This window comes from Haematobia irritans, chromosome 1, assembly GCF_050003625.1.
Source record: "Haematobia irritans isolate KBUSLIRL chromosome 1, ASM5000362v1, whole genome shotgun sequence".
Classification (NCBI taxonomy): Eukaryota; Metazoa; Arthropoda; class Insecta; order Diptera; family Muscidae; genus Haematobia; species Haematobia irritans.
Window position 1 is genome coordinate 45,997 of NC_134397.1, and position 19,373 is coordinate 65,369.

The following is a 19,373-nucleotide window of genomic DNA, read 5'->3' on the forward strand; positions in this document are numbered from 1 at the left end:
TCCCAAAATCTCTATAGCGTTCTTCTATGCTAAAAGAGCATCCTATCCTGCCAAATTTCATGAAGATCGGATAAAAATTGCGACTTCTGTCGTTTGAACATCAACTCAAATAGATAACAACGACGGACGGACAGCCAGGGCTATATCGATTCAACGGGTGATTTCGAATCGATCCATATTAACAATTTGGACTCGAGGGCAACTAGTTGTGGTCATCAGATTCTTAAACAACACAATTTTATTATACCCTAACACACATATGGCTTTATTCACGATAACCGCCATAAAAATGCCATTTTTACCAATTTCTGATTGGAAATGGCAACACTGTTTGTTAAAAACACAAAGAATATGACCAAAGAAGAATAACAAAGCAGAAATTACGATATGAATAGGCGGCAAATTACAATAAAATCAATTAATAAATGCCGATAATAACGTAATTTTTTATGCTAATCAAGCGATACAAAAATGTTATCTGATTTTCCCAAAATCTCTATAGCGTTCTTCTATGCTAAAAGAGCATCCTATCCTGCCAAATTTCATGAAGATCGGATAAAAATTGCGACTTCTGTCGTTTGAACATCAACTCAAATAGATAACAACGACGGACGGACAGCCAGGGCTATATCGATTCAACGGGTGATTTCGAATCGATCCATATTAACAATTTGGACTCGAGGGCAACTAGTTGTGGTCATCAGATTCTTAAACAACACAATTTTATTATACCCTAACACACATATGGCTTTATTCACGATAACCGCCATAAAAATGCCATTTTTACCAATTTCTGATTGGAAATGGCAACACTGTTTGTTAAAAACACAAAGAATATGACCAAAGAAGAATAACAAAGCAGAAATTACGATATGAATAGGCGGCAAATTACAATAAAATCAATTAATAAATGCCGATAATAACGTAATTTTTTATGCTAATCAAGCGATACAAAAATGTTATCTGATTTTCCCAAAATCTCTATAGCGTTCTTCTATGCTAAAAGAGCATCCTATCCTGCCAAATTTCATGAAGATCGGATAAAAATTGCGACTTCTGTCGTTTGAACATCAACTCAAATAGATAACAACGACGGACGGACAGCCAGGGCTATATCGATTCAACGGGTGATTTCGAATCGATCCATATTAACAATTTGGACTCGAGGGCAACTAGTTGTGGTCATCAGATTCTTAAACAACACAATTTTATTATACCCTAACACACATATGGCTTTATTCACGATAACCGCCATAAAAATGCCATTTTTACCAATTTCTGATTGGAAATGGCAACACTGTTTGTTAAAAACACAAAGAATATGACCAAAGAAGAATAACAAAGCAGAAATTACGATATGAATAGGCGGCAAATTACAATAAAATCAATTAATAAATGCCGATAATAACGTAATTTTTTATGCTAATCAAGCGATACAAAAATGTTATCTGATTTTCCCAAAATCTCTATAGCGTTCTTCTATGCTAAAAGAGCATCCTATCCTGCCAAATTTCATGAAGATCGGATAAAAATTGCGACTTCTGTCGTTTGAACATCAACTCAAATAGATAACAACGACGGACGGACAGCCAGGGCTATATCGATTCAACGGGTGATTTCGAATCGATCCATATTAACAATTTGGACTCGAGGGCAACTAGTTGTGGTCATCAGATTCTTAAACAACACAATTTTATTATACCCTAACACACATATGGCTTTATTCACGATAACCGCCATAAAAATGCCATTTTTACCAATTTCTGATTGGAAATGGCAACACTGTTTGTTAAAAACACAAAGAATATGACCAAAGAAGAATAACAAAGCAGAAATTACGATATGAATAGGCGGCAAATTACAATAAAATCAATTAATAAATGCCGATAATAACGTAATTTTTTATGCTAATCAAGCGATACAAAAATGTTATCTGATTTTCCCAAAATCTCTATAGCGTTCTTCTATGCTAAAAGAGCATCCTATCCTGCCAAATTTCATGAAGATCGGATAAAAATTGCGACTTCTGTCGTTTGAACATCAACTCAAATAGATAACAACGACGGACGGACAGCCAGGGCTATATCGATTCAACGGGTGATTTCGAATCGATCCATATTAACAATTTGGACTCGAGGGCAACTAGTTGTGGTCATCAGATTCTTAAACAACACAATTTTATTATACCCTAACACACATATGGCTTTATTCACGATAACCGCCATAAAAATGCCATTTTTACCAATTTCTGATTGGAAATGGCAACACTGTTTGTTAAAAACACAAAGAATATGACCAAAGAAGAATAACAAAGCAGAAATTACGATATGAATAGGCGGCAAATTACAATAAAATCACTTAATAAATGCCGATAATAACGTAATTTTTTATGCTAATCAAGCGATACAAAAATGTTATCTGATTTTCCCAAAATCTCTATAGCGTTCTTCTATGCTAAAAGAGCATCCTATCCTGCCAAATTTCATGAAGATCGGATAAAAATTGCGACTTCTGTCGTTTGAACATCAACTCAAATAGATAACAACGACGGACGGACAGCCAGGGCTATATCGATTCAACGGGTGATTTCGAATCGATCCATATTAACAATTTGGACTCGAGGGCAACTAGTTGTGGTCATCAGATTCTTAAACAACACAATTTTATTATACCCTAACACACATATGGCTTTATTCACGATAACCGCCATAAAAATGTCATTTTCACCATTAGGTGACAATTCAATATTTGGTTAGTATACATTTGCCGACATGAACATATTGAACAAAGCGACAAGGTGGATGGAAGAAGAATGCAATGTTTTGCCCCTCATGGCCGCGCGCGGCCATGAGGGGCAAAACATTGCATTCTTCTTCCATCCACCTTGTCGCGCCACCCCAGAACCTCACTCCATCCTAATACCCCTCACTATCACCTCCACCGATTTCTACCCAGCCTGCCACCCTCTCCCCACCTATCCACCACTCCTACCCCCTTTCCTCCTGCCTAATCTCTCCCTGTTTGTGATCTTCGCACTAACTTGGTAGTCCCAGTCCCCTCTCTATTCGCTGTCTCCTATCCACCCTTCTCTGCCTATCTTACTACTGTTTCTAACTTTGTACACACACCCTCGGATTGTTGCAATTAACTCGGTGTATCCATTTCGACAGAACGTATACACCCTCAAACAAGGCCCTTCGACAGAACGCCTTGACAACATCCCGAGAGAGAACTCATTCGACAGAATGAGCATCTTTTCCATCTAGAATGAGGCCCTTCTACAGAAGGCCCTCGACACTGAAGAGAGAGCGCTACTGATACACACTACCAACAAGTGACAACAACCACAAACCTATTCGACAGAATGATTTTTGTAAGGACTTCAACAGAACACCTTTCGCCACCTCCGTGGTGTAACAACTTCTTAGTTGCTATATATGCTAACTATAAGCTAAAAAAACATTTGAGAATTGTAAGCACATATATCATATATTGAACATTTTAGCACTTGTTAAGGTCGTTTTGTTCCGGCGATTTCTAATAAAGCTTTTAAGTTGAATGTTCTGCAAGTTCTATATTGAAAAGCTTTTTGTTGCATTCTTGATTGGCAATGCTGGTTAATATATAAATGATGTTGTTAGCAACTCCTTTTTGTCCTTAGTATACTTTAGGCGTATTATTTCTTCGAATTGAGATCGTGTAACATAAATGAGGCAAACAACAATTTGATATGTGGTATGTTGGTCGAGTGGTTAGCACCTCTGATCCAAATCGCAGAGGTTGTGAGTTCGAGCCCTGATTGTTAGCTTTGTTTTTTTTATTTATCAATTTATTTGTATAAGTGATTGTGAGTTCGAGTCCATCTAATAAAATGATTTATTTTATTCCATGTACTCAAGGATCGGAGGCCAACTTATTTGTATTACTTATATCTTCAATAATATACACACTATATATGTGATACTAATGTATTTCTCAATTGTGGCTCTCCAACCACAATATAAACGAAGCAAAGAGTCAAGAAATTTCAAATGAATTGGCATACAAATCCACATGAAGGTATAAATATTAGTACTCCAAGCTTTTTAAACGCTTCGGACGGGTTTTCCTATGAACTATTTCTAGTTATATAAAAGTAAACATGGAATATAATAATTCCATATAAACGTAGAAAAACAAGTTCCGAGAGGCATTTTAGATATTTTTTCTTTAAAGTTTTCTGGATTGTAAACGTTTTAGTTGTTTTAAGCAAAAAAATAATAAATTATACAATTGGATATTGTACAAACAAAAAAAGACTTGAAATTAAACATTTCGCCGCTGAGAGGATTCGAATCTTTGCCTTTTGTCTCTATCGCTTCCACTCTTACAATGTTGCTAGCTGGGCGCCAGATATATTTATACTATTTTAAGAATAAATAGAAAAGCATAATAGGATAGAAACAGATAATGTAATAGAATGTTTGCGTAATATGATGTAATAATACTTTAACACCCAGTGGTCTTGACTCAGTCTTCAAAGCAGCCGATCATCATTGCTTATGTCGACCACATTTCAAAAAGAATTGTTAATTATTTACAGGTATTGTATGTTGGTTGAGTTTAGCAACTATTAGCAATGAGTGTATTTTAATATTTTTGTTAGTGTTCACAAAACTTTGTATCTCCCCTCGTTTGTGGAAGGGAATTGTGACCAGATGCAAATGCTTCAGCCGACACTCGTGCAAGCGATGAATTTCATTTCACGTATGTAATAATTTGAATTCTAATGATATTCCTTTACAAAGTCAATACTTTATTTTTTAACGATATCATACAGCAATAAAGTTATAAGAAACCTAAACTTTGGGATACAAACAACGATATGATTGTGGAACATATATGAACTTAATGTGTGTCTCTCTAATCTTTCACCATCGATTACCGATTAGTGCGTGTTTATAATGCTTAACACTTAAAATACTATAACAAATAATGTGTTGCGCGGTTTGGTGTAGATATAATTTCTAAATCCCAGCTAATTTATTATAATTAATGTTGCATTTTGACTCCATCAAAATAAAAATAGTCTAAAGTATAATAATTATGCATTACTTAATATTTATATTGCCGAACAATTTAATCCCAATGCTTGTTGATCCAATGCAGAGACTTTGTTTAGTAGGCATGGTTGGCCACAAAGAGAGCAGCATCGGCACCAGCGCCAACTACACTACCAGGAACGTATTTGCCAACAGCTGCTTCCCCGTTGCCCTAGAAGAATAAAGAACATGAGATTTAAAGTTTTTGATATAAATATTTGCGCATGTCAGTGTTTTTTTTTTAGATAAAAACATTAGCAGCATTGAATCGTGTATACCCTTTGGATATATCGGTCAGTTATCCATTTCGGATATATCCATTTAAAGTTTTTGATATAAATATTTGCGCATGTAAGTTTTTTTTAGATAAAATCATCGGCAGAAATTAATCGTGTATACCGTTCGGATATATCGGACGGTTATCCATTTCGTGCAGATACAAAGTAACGTCTATATTGTATTTGGTTCTCAACTACCAACATAAACTTTATTATTATATAAAATTACTAATAGATTCAAATATAGGTTTTGCTATGGTATTTGGAATGGTCAGCATATAATAAAATAAAAATATGGTGTAGAAACAGTGTGAAATTTCAGTTCTTGATCCAGATACAGTCAAATTATCAGATTTTGGGTAATTATGTAATATAGATCATCTCATGGCATCCTCACTTTCAGCTGTTACATTTAAAAATTGCTTATCACAATGATTTAATATTTGTGCTGTGCAACAAACAGGCTTGCGTTGGCGGCATACGAAGGAATGGAGCCCGCCTGGTATTTGCCCTGGCAGGCAAGAGCATTTGCCTACATAACGTAACAAAAACAACAAAAACGAAAGTAAATAAAGAATCTTTACGAGTTTTGTGCCCAGTTTCCACCAAATATAGTTAAGTAAAAGTAACCATGAACCGAGTAAGGTGACGTTAAAAACCCAAAAGACCGCACGATGTGAATGAAATCAATTATTACATATATGTATATAAATGAATATGCATCAATATATTAATTATAGGTAGATGTATGAATAATGAAAAATATATAGCCTGTATGATATTTTGATTTATTTGTTAGAAATAAAATGTGGAAAATATTAGTAGTGGCACACTCATGATTTGTAGTAGACTTTAAACCACTAGGTTAGGTTAGGTTAGGTTATGTGGCAGCCCGATGTATCAGGCTCACTTAGACTATTCAGTCCATTGTGATACCACATTGGTGAACTTCTCTCTTATCACTGAGTGCTGCCCGATTCCATGTTAAGCTCAATGATAAGGGACCTCCTTTTTATAGCCGAGTCCGAACGGCGTTCCACATTGCAGTGAAACCACTTAGAGAAGCTTTGAAACCCTCAGAAATGTCACCAGCATTACTGAGGTGGGATAATCCACCGCTGAAAAACTTTTTGGTGTTCGGTCGAAGCAGGAATCGATCCCACGACCTTGTGTATGCAAGGCGGGCATGCTAACCATTGCACCACGGTGGCTGTATATAAATGAATATGCATCAATATATTAATTATAGGTAGATGTATGAATAATGAAAAATATATAGCCTGTATGATATTTTGATTTATTTGTTAGAAATAAAATGTGGAAAATATTAGTAGTGGCACACTCATGATTTGTAGTAGACTTTAAACCACTATAACAGTAAATAAAAAATATAATGTTGGCACATTAAGGAATGATTTTTACAGTTTGTCCTCCAAACTTAATACATATGTCCACATTTAGTTATTTTTTGGAATTGAGTAACGGACAAGTAAATTGTGTTATTGTGTTATATATACTTCTCGATGAGTAATTATTGCATAGAGTTTAACTTGTATTATTTGTATGTATTATGTATTGTGGTTGGTTAAAATGGAATGAAAATAAATGATTTACAATGAACAAAAAAATAAGGGAAATGGTCATAGATTTTGTCAGAAATTATCTCCATAGCCTTCATAAAATTTTTAGATTTCAACCTATGACGAAGTAAAATTGTTAACACATTTCTGGTATATTTGATACAAAAAAATCTTTTTATAATAGCGGACCTGTGAACGCAGTAAATAGATAGCTATATAATAGAAAATGTTGTGATGATATTTTCTCTGGCATGATGTGATAACTAAAATGTTTGGTATTATTTTGCTCTCGAGTAACTATTGCATAATTACAAAGACGTTTTATTAAAGAATTGACCAGATAAATTGCTACTATATGGGCAATGAAATTCACATAAATCACCAATAATTGATAGTAAAAACCCGTTTCCGTCATGCATAATTATTTTCTAAAACACTCACCTTGGCACGCTTAAGCAATTCGTTTTGGCCGGCAGCAATATTTTCCTTTTTACCTCCCCAGGCGCGGAGAACAGAGGCTTGCAAAGCACGACCGTATGAGAAAGTAAGGGCCCATGGTTTCAACAAGGGTACATTATTAATAGCGTTTAAATGTACCGATGCTTCTTCCTCGGATTGGCCACCAGAAAGGAAAGTGATGCCTTGAAAAATAGTTAAAATGTGAGTTTAAAATCTCTAACTAAAACAAAAGTTTATTTACCAGGGACAGCAGCGGGTACAGTTCTACGCAATGCTGTAACAGTGGCAAAGGCCACTTGTTCTGGGGTGTACTTCTTTGGGCATGATTGACCAGCTGTTACCATGTTTGGTTTCAACAGGGTACCTTCCAAGAAGACATGGTGATCGTTCAAAGCCTTGTAGCATGCAGCCAAAACAGTTTCAGTAACCTTTTGTGCACGTTCCAAATCGTGATCACCGTCGGGCAAAACTTCGGGTTCTACAATAGGTACAATTCCCTGAGATTGGCAGATAGAAGCATAACGTGCCAAAACATTGGCATTTTCCAAAATTGATTGGTAAGATGGAGTGTTCTTGCCAATTTTCAAAACGCAACGCCACTTAGCGAAATCACAACCATCCTTCTTGTATTGAGCGCAACGGCAAGCTAAATCGTCCAAACCTTGTGTAGTACATTCGTCTTCCGATCCCATCAATGGTACAACACCCTTGTCGACCTTAATACCGGGAATGATACCACGCTTTTTCAACAACTCCACGAAGGGTGTGCCATCATCGGCTTTTTGGTACAAAGTTTCGTGGAACAAAATGACACCCGATATATTTTCAGACAACTTAGGATCGGTGGTGAACAATAATTGACGATATTGTCGGCGGTTGTCTTCCGTATTTTCAACACCGATATCCTTCAAGCGTTTTCCCATGGTAGACACGGATTCATCGGCGGCTAGAATGCCTTTGCCAGGAGCAACAATGGCTTGGGCAATACGGGTGAGTTCTTTTTGCAACTCTTCGGAGGGATAGCTGAAGTAGGTAGTCATTTTGAGATTCGCTTTTCTGAAAGAATGGAAGAGAAAACATGAGTTATGACAGTACAAGGGCAACAAATTACAAATTGTTTCTCTTGATTTGGTATCATTTAATGCATCTGTTGGAACATTGGGAAATAAAAATGTATTCTTTATTCAAAAGTGCAAAGAGGAAGAAATATTAGAAGAAAATTGAAGTGGAAAATTTACTGTAGAGCACGAGTGAATCATCTCTGCTTCTTCCAGTGTGATGGGGCTCATTAACGTTAGTCTCCAGAAATATCCAGTTAAAATAACGGGATACATATTTACATTAAAAATATGTTTTGTATTACAAAAATATTCTTATATTAAAAAATATAAATATATACATATATGATATTAAAAAATGTTGGCCGTGCATTATAAAATTAACGATAAATTCAAATATTTTCTTGAAGAGAGAATTATGTATCCAAAAAAGATGCGCGGCAATAGGTAAACATCTTATTAGCCTTTGCCATTTTTTGATTTAAATATTTACTGGGGAAATAGAATTTAATTCTGTATTGATATTATATACATATATGATATTAAAAAATGTTGGCCGTGCATTATAAAATAAACGATAAATTCAAATATTTTCGTGAAGAGAGAATTATGTATCCAAAAAAGATGCGCGGCAATATGTAAACATCTTATTAGCCTTTGCCATTTTTTGATTTAAATGTTTACTGGGGAAATAGAATTTAATTCTGTATTGATATTATGATGTGGAACTATTCAACTTTGTATGATACACATTTTTCCAATTAAAAATGATTGATAAAAACTACTTCGAGGTCTGCTTTTTTCAATTTATTGATAAAAACGGTCATTTTCAAGTAGAGCACTCGAATACAATTTTAAATGGTTTGGCTTCGTTTTCGAGCAAATTTTGTCTTCTTAACCGAACAAAGATGTCTTTGACAATTCAAATACCAAAATATGCGTTTTTTCGAAATTGTACACAAAAACATAAATCAAACCAAATTCTATTCTATGTGCCAATATATTTCTAACACGTCCCACATTTCGCAAAATCTTTTTAATTTGATGAGACCTTTAGAACACAAAATCGCTAGAAAATTACTTTTGTTTTTCAATAATACATTATTGATACAATTGTAGTAAAGCACAATACGTGGAAAAAAATAGGTAACCATTTTATGACTGAACAAAACTAAGGGTTTAAGAGGAATTGTTTTTTTTTTCAAATCGAATGAATTTAAGAAGATAAATTTGGGCGGAATGTGGTATTTACTCGAAAGTTATAAGCTAGTAAACAATCAAAAGAAAAAGAATAAAAAAACATAATTTTCAAATTCAATGCACGTTTCGTTAATGTTATCAGTTTATGATAAGATTGGTATTATTGTTGATAACAAAAATCTATTGAAATTATATTAGCACTTAAAGATTATTTTTTAACAAAATTTTGTAGATATGTGGTAGAAAACGCAAAGTTCATAATATAATATTATGGATATTTAATATTTTAAATTAGACAACAATTCACTTCTTATCTGTAATCTCACCCCTAATTGTATATTTAAATACTTTTTGAATGCTTTTCTGGTATAGTTATTTTTGAAATTTGTTAATTGTTTTTCAACCTGCTTGGCTAACCCGTATATAAAGACTGATGTAACGTCACAGTTTTTGCTTCCCATGTGGGCTGCTTGATTACAACTTTCACTTCGTATATACGAGAAAAGAAAACTGGCTCATGCGCTCTTCTATTGTGAAACATGTGTATCTACAAACCGGCTCTGATATGGCTCCTCCATACAGAATATTTAATGGGCGCGATGACGATTTGATACAAACGAAAAATGTTTTCTTCCATATGACATTGATAAAGGTCAAATTCATTCAGATCAGATACATTACTGCGTGCGCTACAAACTCACCCCCAACATTTCCTAGAGGCTGTTTTCGGCACTTGTTCAATATAACGTATGTGTATAGCATAATGTTGCAACTTTTGACTCCGTTGACATTGAATAAATTTTTATACATTACTAATTATTTTTATATGGAATGTATTGTTTTTTTTTTTTAATTTTTTTGCGACAATATTTCTACAAATATTTTTATGAATAGTATCGAAATTATTATTATTATTATTTTTTCTTTTCTTTTGAAGACACATTTAATTTTAAAAATATTGAAATTGCATTTATAAAGTCTGAAATTTTAGATGTTTTAAAGATATGTACAGCATTGTTGCTTGTATTTTGATTTCCTATTATATAAAAATGTCTTGTCGTTCCTTTTTCATACTAAATAAAGATATCATGTTTGTAGCATACAAATATTTGAATTTCCTTGGATGGATTAGAATTCTCAAACCTGGAAAGGAATGCTTTTCGCTGCAGTTCTAGTTTTTTAAGAGTCTTTACTGTTGCGGGCCGCAATTGGGAGCAAATATCATTGGCCCCAAATTTTTGGGGTAGGATAGTGTAAAGTAGGATTTTTTCGAAACGGGATCCAAAAGTGGGATAAAGCGAAGTCAAAGATTCCCCCAAGTTTGTTTTTAACGGATTTATAGAGGAAGGAGTCAACATTTTGTTTATATTCTATATATACATTTTATTATTTGAATTCCATATCTATTACGCCTGGATAGATTTCTTACGAGGGTAAAAAATCCAATATAAACGGCAATAAAAACATAGGGACCCTTACTATAAAAATAGGTCTTTTCGACAGAAGTGGTATTTTACATTTTGTGTTGCAAATTGAAAAATCTATGGCCGGACCAAAAATTGGACCGTTCGGGAAAATTGTGAAGTAGTAGATATAAGCCAAAAATTAAGCCAATAGTTGATATAAGTTAAAAATACTTATATGTCTGGTATGAAACCCAGTGGTGCCAATTTAGGGCTTTTAGCACCTAATTCGGGCTATATGATTTCCAAAAAGCATCAAATATTTGCATATTTTATGCGGATAAATTTATTTTGTGTTATGGATAACATATTTTGAAATATGTCGAAGTATTCATTGCTGGTGCAAATGAAAGAAATTCTTGCCATTTTGATTATCAAACTCCGATCAAATTTCCGTAAAAATTAGTTCTACCGGAACATATAGAACACCAGAATACTATACAAAATCTTTATTATTCCCAGAAGATGAAGAACAAAGTGATATAACATTGTTCGATGAATATATGCTTTAAATATTCAATTATTTTTATTAATAAATTTAAAACATCAACTTTTAATATGTTCAGTTATTTTCTATTTTAATATAAATATTTTCAGTTGCTTTAAATATTCAATTATTGTAAATAATGCATTTAAAAACTTCAACTTTAATATTTTCAGTTATTTTCATAAACCTATTTTTCGTTTTTATGTGTTTTCAACAAAAGTTTAAATTATAAAACAAGAAGTTTCTCAATAAACAGGTTGAATTTGAAATCCTTTTCTTGCGATGAGAATTGGGATGTTAGTAATTATATTTTTGGTGTTTTGACTCCACTGATAGTGGTGTTGGGGTATCACTAGCCACAAAATTCTTTAACTGAACAGAAAAAATAGCACTGGCTATCACTTTTATGAGTGTATTCTACTAGAGAAATGTAAACTTTGTAGTTTCATTTATTATAAGAACGAGAAAACAATAGTTCAATTGTGTGATTTACAAATTCGGACGTGGCTCTACAGAGAACCATTTGGATAGTTTCAGTTATGAAATTAATTTCAATAGACACGATTGCACTTTTTTACCATGAGGATAATTTTAAACTCTACTTAATTTTTCATTAATTTTTATTACACACATTTCCAAGCAGATCACTTAATTATATTTTGTACTCACTGAAAAACTGTGTTATGTTGATGGAGTTGTTTGTCGCGCTGCACTGGAGGGACGATTAAATTCGACTTTTATTCCAAGTGTTGATAAGCAAACAGCAAAGCAAACGTCAAACTAAAAGGTTGTTTGAAGGTTATTGGATCGGGTGGAGAATTCGATGCGAAACGAACTTAGATTGGCAAACAACTCGTAGCCAACATGTTCGTGTGGATTTATGGAGAACACAATAAAAACGGCATAAATTTCAGTCATTTTCAAAGAATGAGCAAAGGCTTTAAACGCCGATGAATTCAAATACACAATGAAAGTCAGCAGTGTAAATAAATATGTTTTCGACATGAATTCGACAATAATTTTCAATGAATGAGCAAAGCTGAGTTTCGAGTTGAAAAATAGTCCGTAATTAGACTGTGTTAAATCGTTCCATAAGCTGAGTGCTATGTTTAGCTTCCAAGCTGAAAATCAGCTTGTTTTCACGGTTACTTTTTTAAATTAACTAATTTTGAAATTAAAAATAATTCGGAATCAATTCCTTGGATCGTTCCATCAATTATTTAGCTAGAAATGATAAAAAATATAATCGTCTTCATATATATTTTTGTACTTTCAATTTAGTGTTTTGGTGAGTTGAGGTTAGTGAGTTTCATAACATAGCGCCATTTGTAATGTGAAGTAAGAAACAATTTATTTACCAAAATGATTTATGTGAATTTGTACCCATATCAAATCGATACCGTACGTTATTGATAGTTAAGACCAGTATTAAGTTGGCATTATCGCGCTAAATTGGCCATTTTTTCATGGTTACTTTTCCTTAATATTTCATTTCACAGAAAATAAAAATTTTCCATTTTTGCATTGGATCATTCCCCATCAAGTTATAATAAAATTTACAACAAAAAGATATAATTTTATCCTGTATTTGCAGATTTAGTTTTGATTTTAGCGGCTAAAATCGAAATTAGCACCCACCTTTAACCAAACCCCGAATGGTATAACATCAATACCCAACAGGTGGTACGCAAAGCTTGAAAATACCTTACGCTATTAAAAAAGTACCAATGGTATTCGGGTATGTTCTAAATTTCCCTTTAAATAGATTTACTCCCAAAAATTTTTGGTTTTTCTGGATTTCCCGTGGAACAAGTTTTTTCGAAATCGCTTGCCGAAAAATGAAAATCTACAAATCATATGGTTTGCAGAAGAAAAAGTAAACAAATCATTTTCATTGGTGTCACAAACTATAAAGTTTTTGGAGAAAGTACAAAATGCCTGCTGTTTTTTTTTTTTTGTTAAAGGTGGGTATTAAGTTCGAGTTTAGCCGCTAAAATCTTAATTTTTTCACGATTACTTTTCTTTAATAATCCATTTTAAGGAATACAAACTTTGTGAAAATTTGCTTTGGGATATTCCCCATCAAGTTATAATGAAATCTTCAACAAATATGTATAATTTTATGACTTGTTTTACTGATTTAGTTTTCACTTTAGTGAAAATTAGCGGCTAAACTCGAACTTAATACTCACCTTAATGGTTAATGCAATTCGAAGAAACTAACTTTCTGAAACACGAATTTTCTCCATTCAGGTACACTTTTATTGCTTGGGCTACAGGCATTTAGTTGTTCGGTCAGATCCGACCACAATTTGTCCTAGGACAGTTTTTGGAGTACCCCATGGCTATATCCGGATATGATTGCATGAAATCTATTAATATTTCATCGTGATACATAGTTTTTCGGGAAGACCTAACGAAAAATAGTATAATATACAATAAAAAATAAAGAATTTTATTTAAACAAAAAAAAGATCGAATAAGAAACAAAATAAATTAAGATAATATACAATATCTATATATACTAAACAAATATGTACCCAATAAACACAAACGTTTGAAAAATGTTAAATTTCAACAATTTTTCGAATATTTTGTCAATTAATTATGGTAACATTCAAGTTGAGAAATTGTTGAGAAAACCTCGTTCTCAACAAAAATCAGACATTACCCTCAACAGTAAAATTCAACACATTAGCAATAATTTCTCAAGTGTTATCCTCAAGTTGGAATGCATCGCTACTCAATAATATCTCAAACGATTTTCGATGCGAGTCAAATTAAAAATTAACTCTGTTACAAATACTTTTCAACTAGAATTTGTATAAATGATATCCCCACTTCTAATTGAAAGTCAAAGCCAAAATCCTATGAATTTTGTACTATTTATTCATTTTCGTCCAAATTAAATATATAATAATACACTACACTACAATACCAATTGAAAAATAGTAATCTTATTAAACATATCAACAAATAAGAAGAAAACAACAAACAACAAAACTTTAAACATCTTAAACATTGTTTGTAAGCACTTTTGCCTAGATAATTCGATTTCCTTCCTGTTGGTGTCATAAAACTGCATTAGGAACGTGCTGGACCGCGTGTTAGAACAGATTTTCAGCAGAAGGAATTCACAAAATATCCACTTTAAACTGATAATAGGATGTAAATTAAACTGACGGTGTGACGCAAATTTTCATCCAGAAGTTGTAGATATGAAAAATATCAAGTTTTTAACAATTTTAATTGGTTGCACATTGAAATGTTTCAGAAAACTTTTTCTTGTCGATAAACCACTCATTTTTCATCAGCTTCTTAATATTTGCAAAGAATTTAGCATCCAAAGATTTTAGCTTCTTTTGTCAAAGTTTCTCATATTATCTTCAACACCTTTTCAAAGATTTCGTCAACATTTTGGCAAATTGGAAGTAATTCGCAAACAATTTGAAGATGAGCTTTTTCAAGTCAAGTTGAATTTACGTTGAAAATTATATTTACTCCCAAACTGAAAAGTTGTTGCCTTTGAAAAACGCTCATACTTTGTTTATTGGGATGTTGACCAACTATCTTTTGTTACTTTTGTAAAGTTCAGAGCCAAGCTACAAATTTGAACAACTACGACCATGCGCGAAAACATTTAACACCGTTAGCTTTATAATGTTTTCAAGAACGTACAATTCACAATTTTAGTTTTCTGCAAAGAGATATACATTTAGTGACTTCCTTAAAGTTTTATTTCAAGCACTCATCATCATCTTGCATGTCCATATAGAAAACATGCCAAAACTACAGTCGGTAAGTAGTATGGCATAATTGTAAAGCTAGAAATGAAATCTTCAATCATTACATGTTATAACGCATGGTTTGTAATAACTAGGCCAAGGAATCTCATGCAAATGCATATTTTTTCTAATGATTCTAAAACAGACATGGTTAAGCTATCTTTGCGAATTGTGGAATTTACTGTTAAATGACATTCATTTGTTTTTGCATATTTTGCTAAAAATATCCTTTTTTGCATATTTTAATAGATTTTACAATAAATGCATGTTATTTGTGTATATTTTGGTTTTTTGTGTATTATCTATTTGAAAAGTTAAACCCCCTTGATATTCAGTACGACAGTACTTCGAAAAAATTGTCTAAGTAGTATGGTAGCTGGACGATTCCGACTCAATATCAATTAAGCGTGTAAAAGAACTGCCAGACTTGCCTTCTCTGAAATCTCAATAGATTTTGTGCACAGCAATTACGGGGTTTTATGCGAAGTAACAAAAAAACTAGAAGGACGAAATTCTTTGGCAGATGCAGTCGATTTAATAATTAACAAAAATGATGTAGAAGGCTTAATTGACCAACAAGTATATACAGCAGTAAGTTCGGCCGGGCCGAAACTTAAATACCCACCACCATGAATCAAATATACTACTTTCGTTTGAAAATTTCAGGGAGGTTTGATGACAGATATTTTCACAAGCAGATCAGTTCAACCAGTACGCTTCCCGAAGATAAATGTAAAGATTTTACCTATGAAGACTAGGCCAGATTTGGATTTATAAGAACCATTTTTTGTTTGAGTTTTAGAGGAATCATAAACATATCATGCAAGTGTACAAGAAAATGATGAAATAACGTCTTGATTTGAAATCTAAAATCTGTAGATTTTTAACCCCATTTTCTTAAATGATTACGAGAAGTAAAATCTGGAAATTTTTCATTCAGTTTCAAGCAATTTTCATGATCATTGCACCTTCTGTACCCTCAAGATCTGAAATCGGTCTATATGGAGGCCTTACCAGCGTTGCCACAACGAATTTTTATTTTGGACCAAAATTCGTACCAGCGGACCATTTTTCAAAATTAAATTAATATAATTTCAAAGTTAACATTTTTCCAAAATTTTACTTCGATAGAAAATTTTGTAAAAATTTTACTTCTATACAAAATGTTGACCTAATTTTATTTCTATACAAAATTTTGTGCAAATTTTATTCCTATAGAAAATTTAGCCAAAATTTTATTTCTATATCAAATTTAGCTACAATTTTATTTCTATAGAAAATTTACCAAAAATTTTATTTCTATAAAAAATTCAGCCAAAATTTTATTTCTATAGAAAATTTAGCCAAAATTATTTTTTATAGAAAGTTATCGCAAAATTTTATTTCTTTTTAAAATTTTTACATAATTTGGTATCTATACAAAATTTTGTTAAAGCTTATTTCTGTACAAAATTTTATTTTTATGAAAATTTTGTTAAAATTTTATTTCTATAGAAATTTTTGCCAAAAATTTATTTGCACAGAAAATTTTGTCAACATTTTAAAAATGTTGAAAAATTTACGATTTGACGATAATGGCTCAAATCAACCAAATTCCATTTGGTCCGATAATCAGACCAAATTCAAAATTTAATAATTTTTTGGACCAATTTTGGTCCGATGGGACCAAAATGGCAACCCTGGGTCTTACCAAATGGACCGATAAAAAACTAAATCATATACTCTTTTTTGTGGGTCTAAAATGCTAGTATATTTTCAATTTGATCGGTCTAATGGGGATATGCCAAAACATGGAGGGATTCACACATCTATTGTAGTTCTAAAATCTAGACCCCGAATCGGAGGGCCGGTTTATAAGGGTGCTATATCAAAAACTGTAACTATACACAATATATTACGGTACTAGAATACCTCTAGATTTCCAATTTCAGGCAAATTGGGTAAAAACTACGGATTGTAGAAGCCGTGGAAATAAAATCAGGAGATCGGTCTCTATGGGGGCTATGCCAAAACATGGTCCTAGAATACCTCTAAATTTCCTGGACCGATATAGCTCATATTCGAACTTGGCCTGCGTGCAGACAAAAGACGAATCTGTGCCAAATTTCAGGACGATAGCTCCATTATTGAAGACTGTAGCGTGATTACAACATACAGATAGACGGACGGACGGACATGCTTATATTGTCTTAGAATTTCTCCCTGATCAAGAATATATATACTTTATATAGTCGGAAATCGATATTTCCATGTGTTACAAACGGAAGGACAAACTTATTATACCCTCGTCGCCATTCTATGGTGGTGCGTATAAAAATAAAGGATTCATTGAAATGAAGAAAATAACAGGAATATTGGATTTTGGTGAAAATTGTTCTCACACCAATTACACAATAAAAGAAGTGTATGCTTTTAAATATGCCCCAAAAAATTATTGAAAATTAAACAAAGTTCTATTAAAAATAATGGTTTCATTGAAATGAAGAAAATAGCAGGAATATTGGAATATTTATTAAAAAATAAAGGTTTCATTGAAATGAAGAAAATATCAGGAATATTGGATTTTGGTGAAAATTGTTCTCACACCAATTACATAATAAAAGAAGTGTGTGCTTTTAAATATGCTCTTGTAACATATGTTGATGTTGAGCGCTCATTTTCTTTTTAAGACCTAATCGGGAAAGCTTTGTGTTTGAAAACTTAACAAACATTTTTTTTACACCAATAACGCAATAAATTAAAACTGATCTCTCTTCTATGGAGTTAATTGCTTTAATTTTATTTAATTATAATTTAACACATTTTTTAATTTATGGTTTTGTTTTTTCTTTTTATGTACTTATTGTTTTAAACAATTACTAATAATAATAATGATACAACAGCAAGGTGCCACAAAATTAGCTACGCTCGTGTGTTGGGCAGAAAGTACACAAAAATGAACCATATTTGCAATGTCACGACTTTTGGAATTAAGACCTAAGTGTCTTATGATCTTTACAAATCTTCTGTTTAAAAAATGAGCTTGTGCTCCCGTGTCGATCGGCCTACCGTTACTAGTATATGCTTCACCCTAGGAGTGATTCTTAAAGAAAAAATGTTGGCCTTTTGTCTAACTTGCTCATCGTCCCGTTCCTCCCACTTGGTCAACAACAAAAATTTGTCATCACACCCCGCCTGCTACATTCCCAAACATTAGGAGGGCTTCCCGGCATTTTGCAGAGAAGTCACCATCATGCCTAAATCAAGATCTATCTGGTCTTTTGTACCGTTTTTCCGTCGTCGCGTTTATCCAATTTGGAGAGATTATTCAAATAAGGAACATTTGTTCATATTGGGCAAAGTTTAACTAAAATCAACTAATCTTCATGAACTAAAATAAAGTCAAGTTGAAATTACTGCTCCTTTTTTGGTGTAATTCTCGAGTATATTTCTTAAGGGGAATGACAACCAAAAGACATAATGGGTAAATATAAAACTTCTTGCTTCTGTTTAAGACAGTCTGTAGGATCTGGATACTTTGACTGTTTAGCTACCTGACGAAAAGTTAATCCCTAATTTCTTTATTATATCATACGTCTACTATATAACACGTCCACTTACTAAACATAAACATCTTTGTATCATTTCTTTAAATTTTGTGTGCGCTACAATCAATTGGAAATTAGTTTTTCGCTTGTATTTGATCATTTTCAAAGGCAATCTAATAGAATAATGTTATCGTATTGGGATAGTAGCAACATTATGTTTTTGAACTGGGTAGTCATTCGATTCCTACAAACTTCGACGAATAGCTTCCAAAACAATGAAAAAATAAACTCTATACCATACTTCAGTGAAGTCAAATATCGGTCAGCTGAAATTTGGTCTGCAGCAAGCGCAAGTTTATGTGTCTCTCATTATTAAGGACTGAACAATTTTAGTGTAATGTTTCTCATCTAAAGGGAAGAGGGACGAGATGGTCCGTTTGCAATTCACAGCTGAT

General features: G+C 32.8%; 1 protein-coding gene and 1 long non-coding RNA gene across 5 annotated transcripts; one reads left to right on the forward strand and one right to left on the reverse strand.

The window, feature by feature from the left end:
• Positions 1-4,378: 4,378 nt before the first annotated feature.
• Positions 4,379-5,157, forward strand: LOC142219904 (uncharacterized). Its single transcript, XR_012717819.1, has 2 exons — positions 4,379-4,582; positions 4,646-5,157. It is a non-coding gene; the product is annotated as an uncharacterized LOC142219904 (long non-coding RNA).
• Ald1 (fructose-bisphosphate aldolase) lies at positions 4,775-12,427 on the reverse strand. Of its 4 annotated transcripts, XM_075288672.1 has the most exons (5): positions 12,276-12,427; positions 7,640-8,454; positions 7,381-7,580; positions 5,817-5,891; positions 4,775-5,253 (listed from the first exon to the last, which is right to left on the reverse strand). In XM_075288672.1, the coding sequence occupies exons 2-5, from the start codon at positions 8,436-8,438 to the stop codon at positions 5,158-5,160; spliced, it is 1,170 nt and encodes a 389-aa protein (XP_075144787.1). In that variant the 5' UTR covers positions 8,439-8,454; positions 12,276-12,427; the 3' UTR covers positions 4,775-5,157. The 4 variants fall into 4 exon arrangements, with proteins under 4 accessions (XP_075144787.1, XP_075144783.1, XP_075144786.1 ...); XM_075288668.1 differs by lacking the exon at positions 5,817-5,891; XM_075288671.1 differs by lacking the exons at positions 5,817-5,891; positions 12,276-12,427 and adding an exon at positions 9,983-10,064.
• Between the last annotated feature and the right edge of the window lie 6,946 nt (positions 12,428-19,373).

Excerpts from the sequence above, each read along its gene's own strand:
- Ald1 (XM_075288672.1), bottom strand. The coding sequence starts at position 8,438 with ATGACTACCTACTTCAGCTATCCCTCCGAAGAGTTGCAAAAAGAACTC. Across the intron at positions 7,581-7,639 it reads TGTACCCGCTGCTGTCCCTG|GCATCACTTTCCTTTCTGGT; the intron begins GTAAATAAACTT and ends CTATTTTTCAAG. Across the intron at positions 5,254-5,816 it reads CCGCCAACGCAAGCCTGTTT|GGCAACGGGGAAGCAGCTGT; the intron begins GTTGCACAGCAC and ends TTATTCTTCTAG.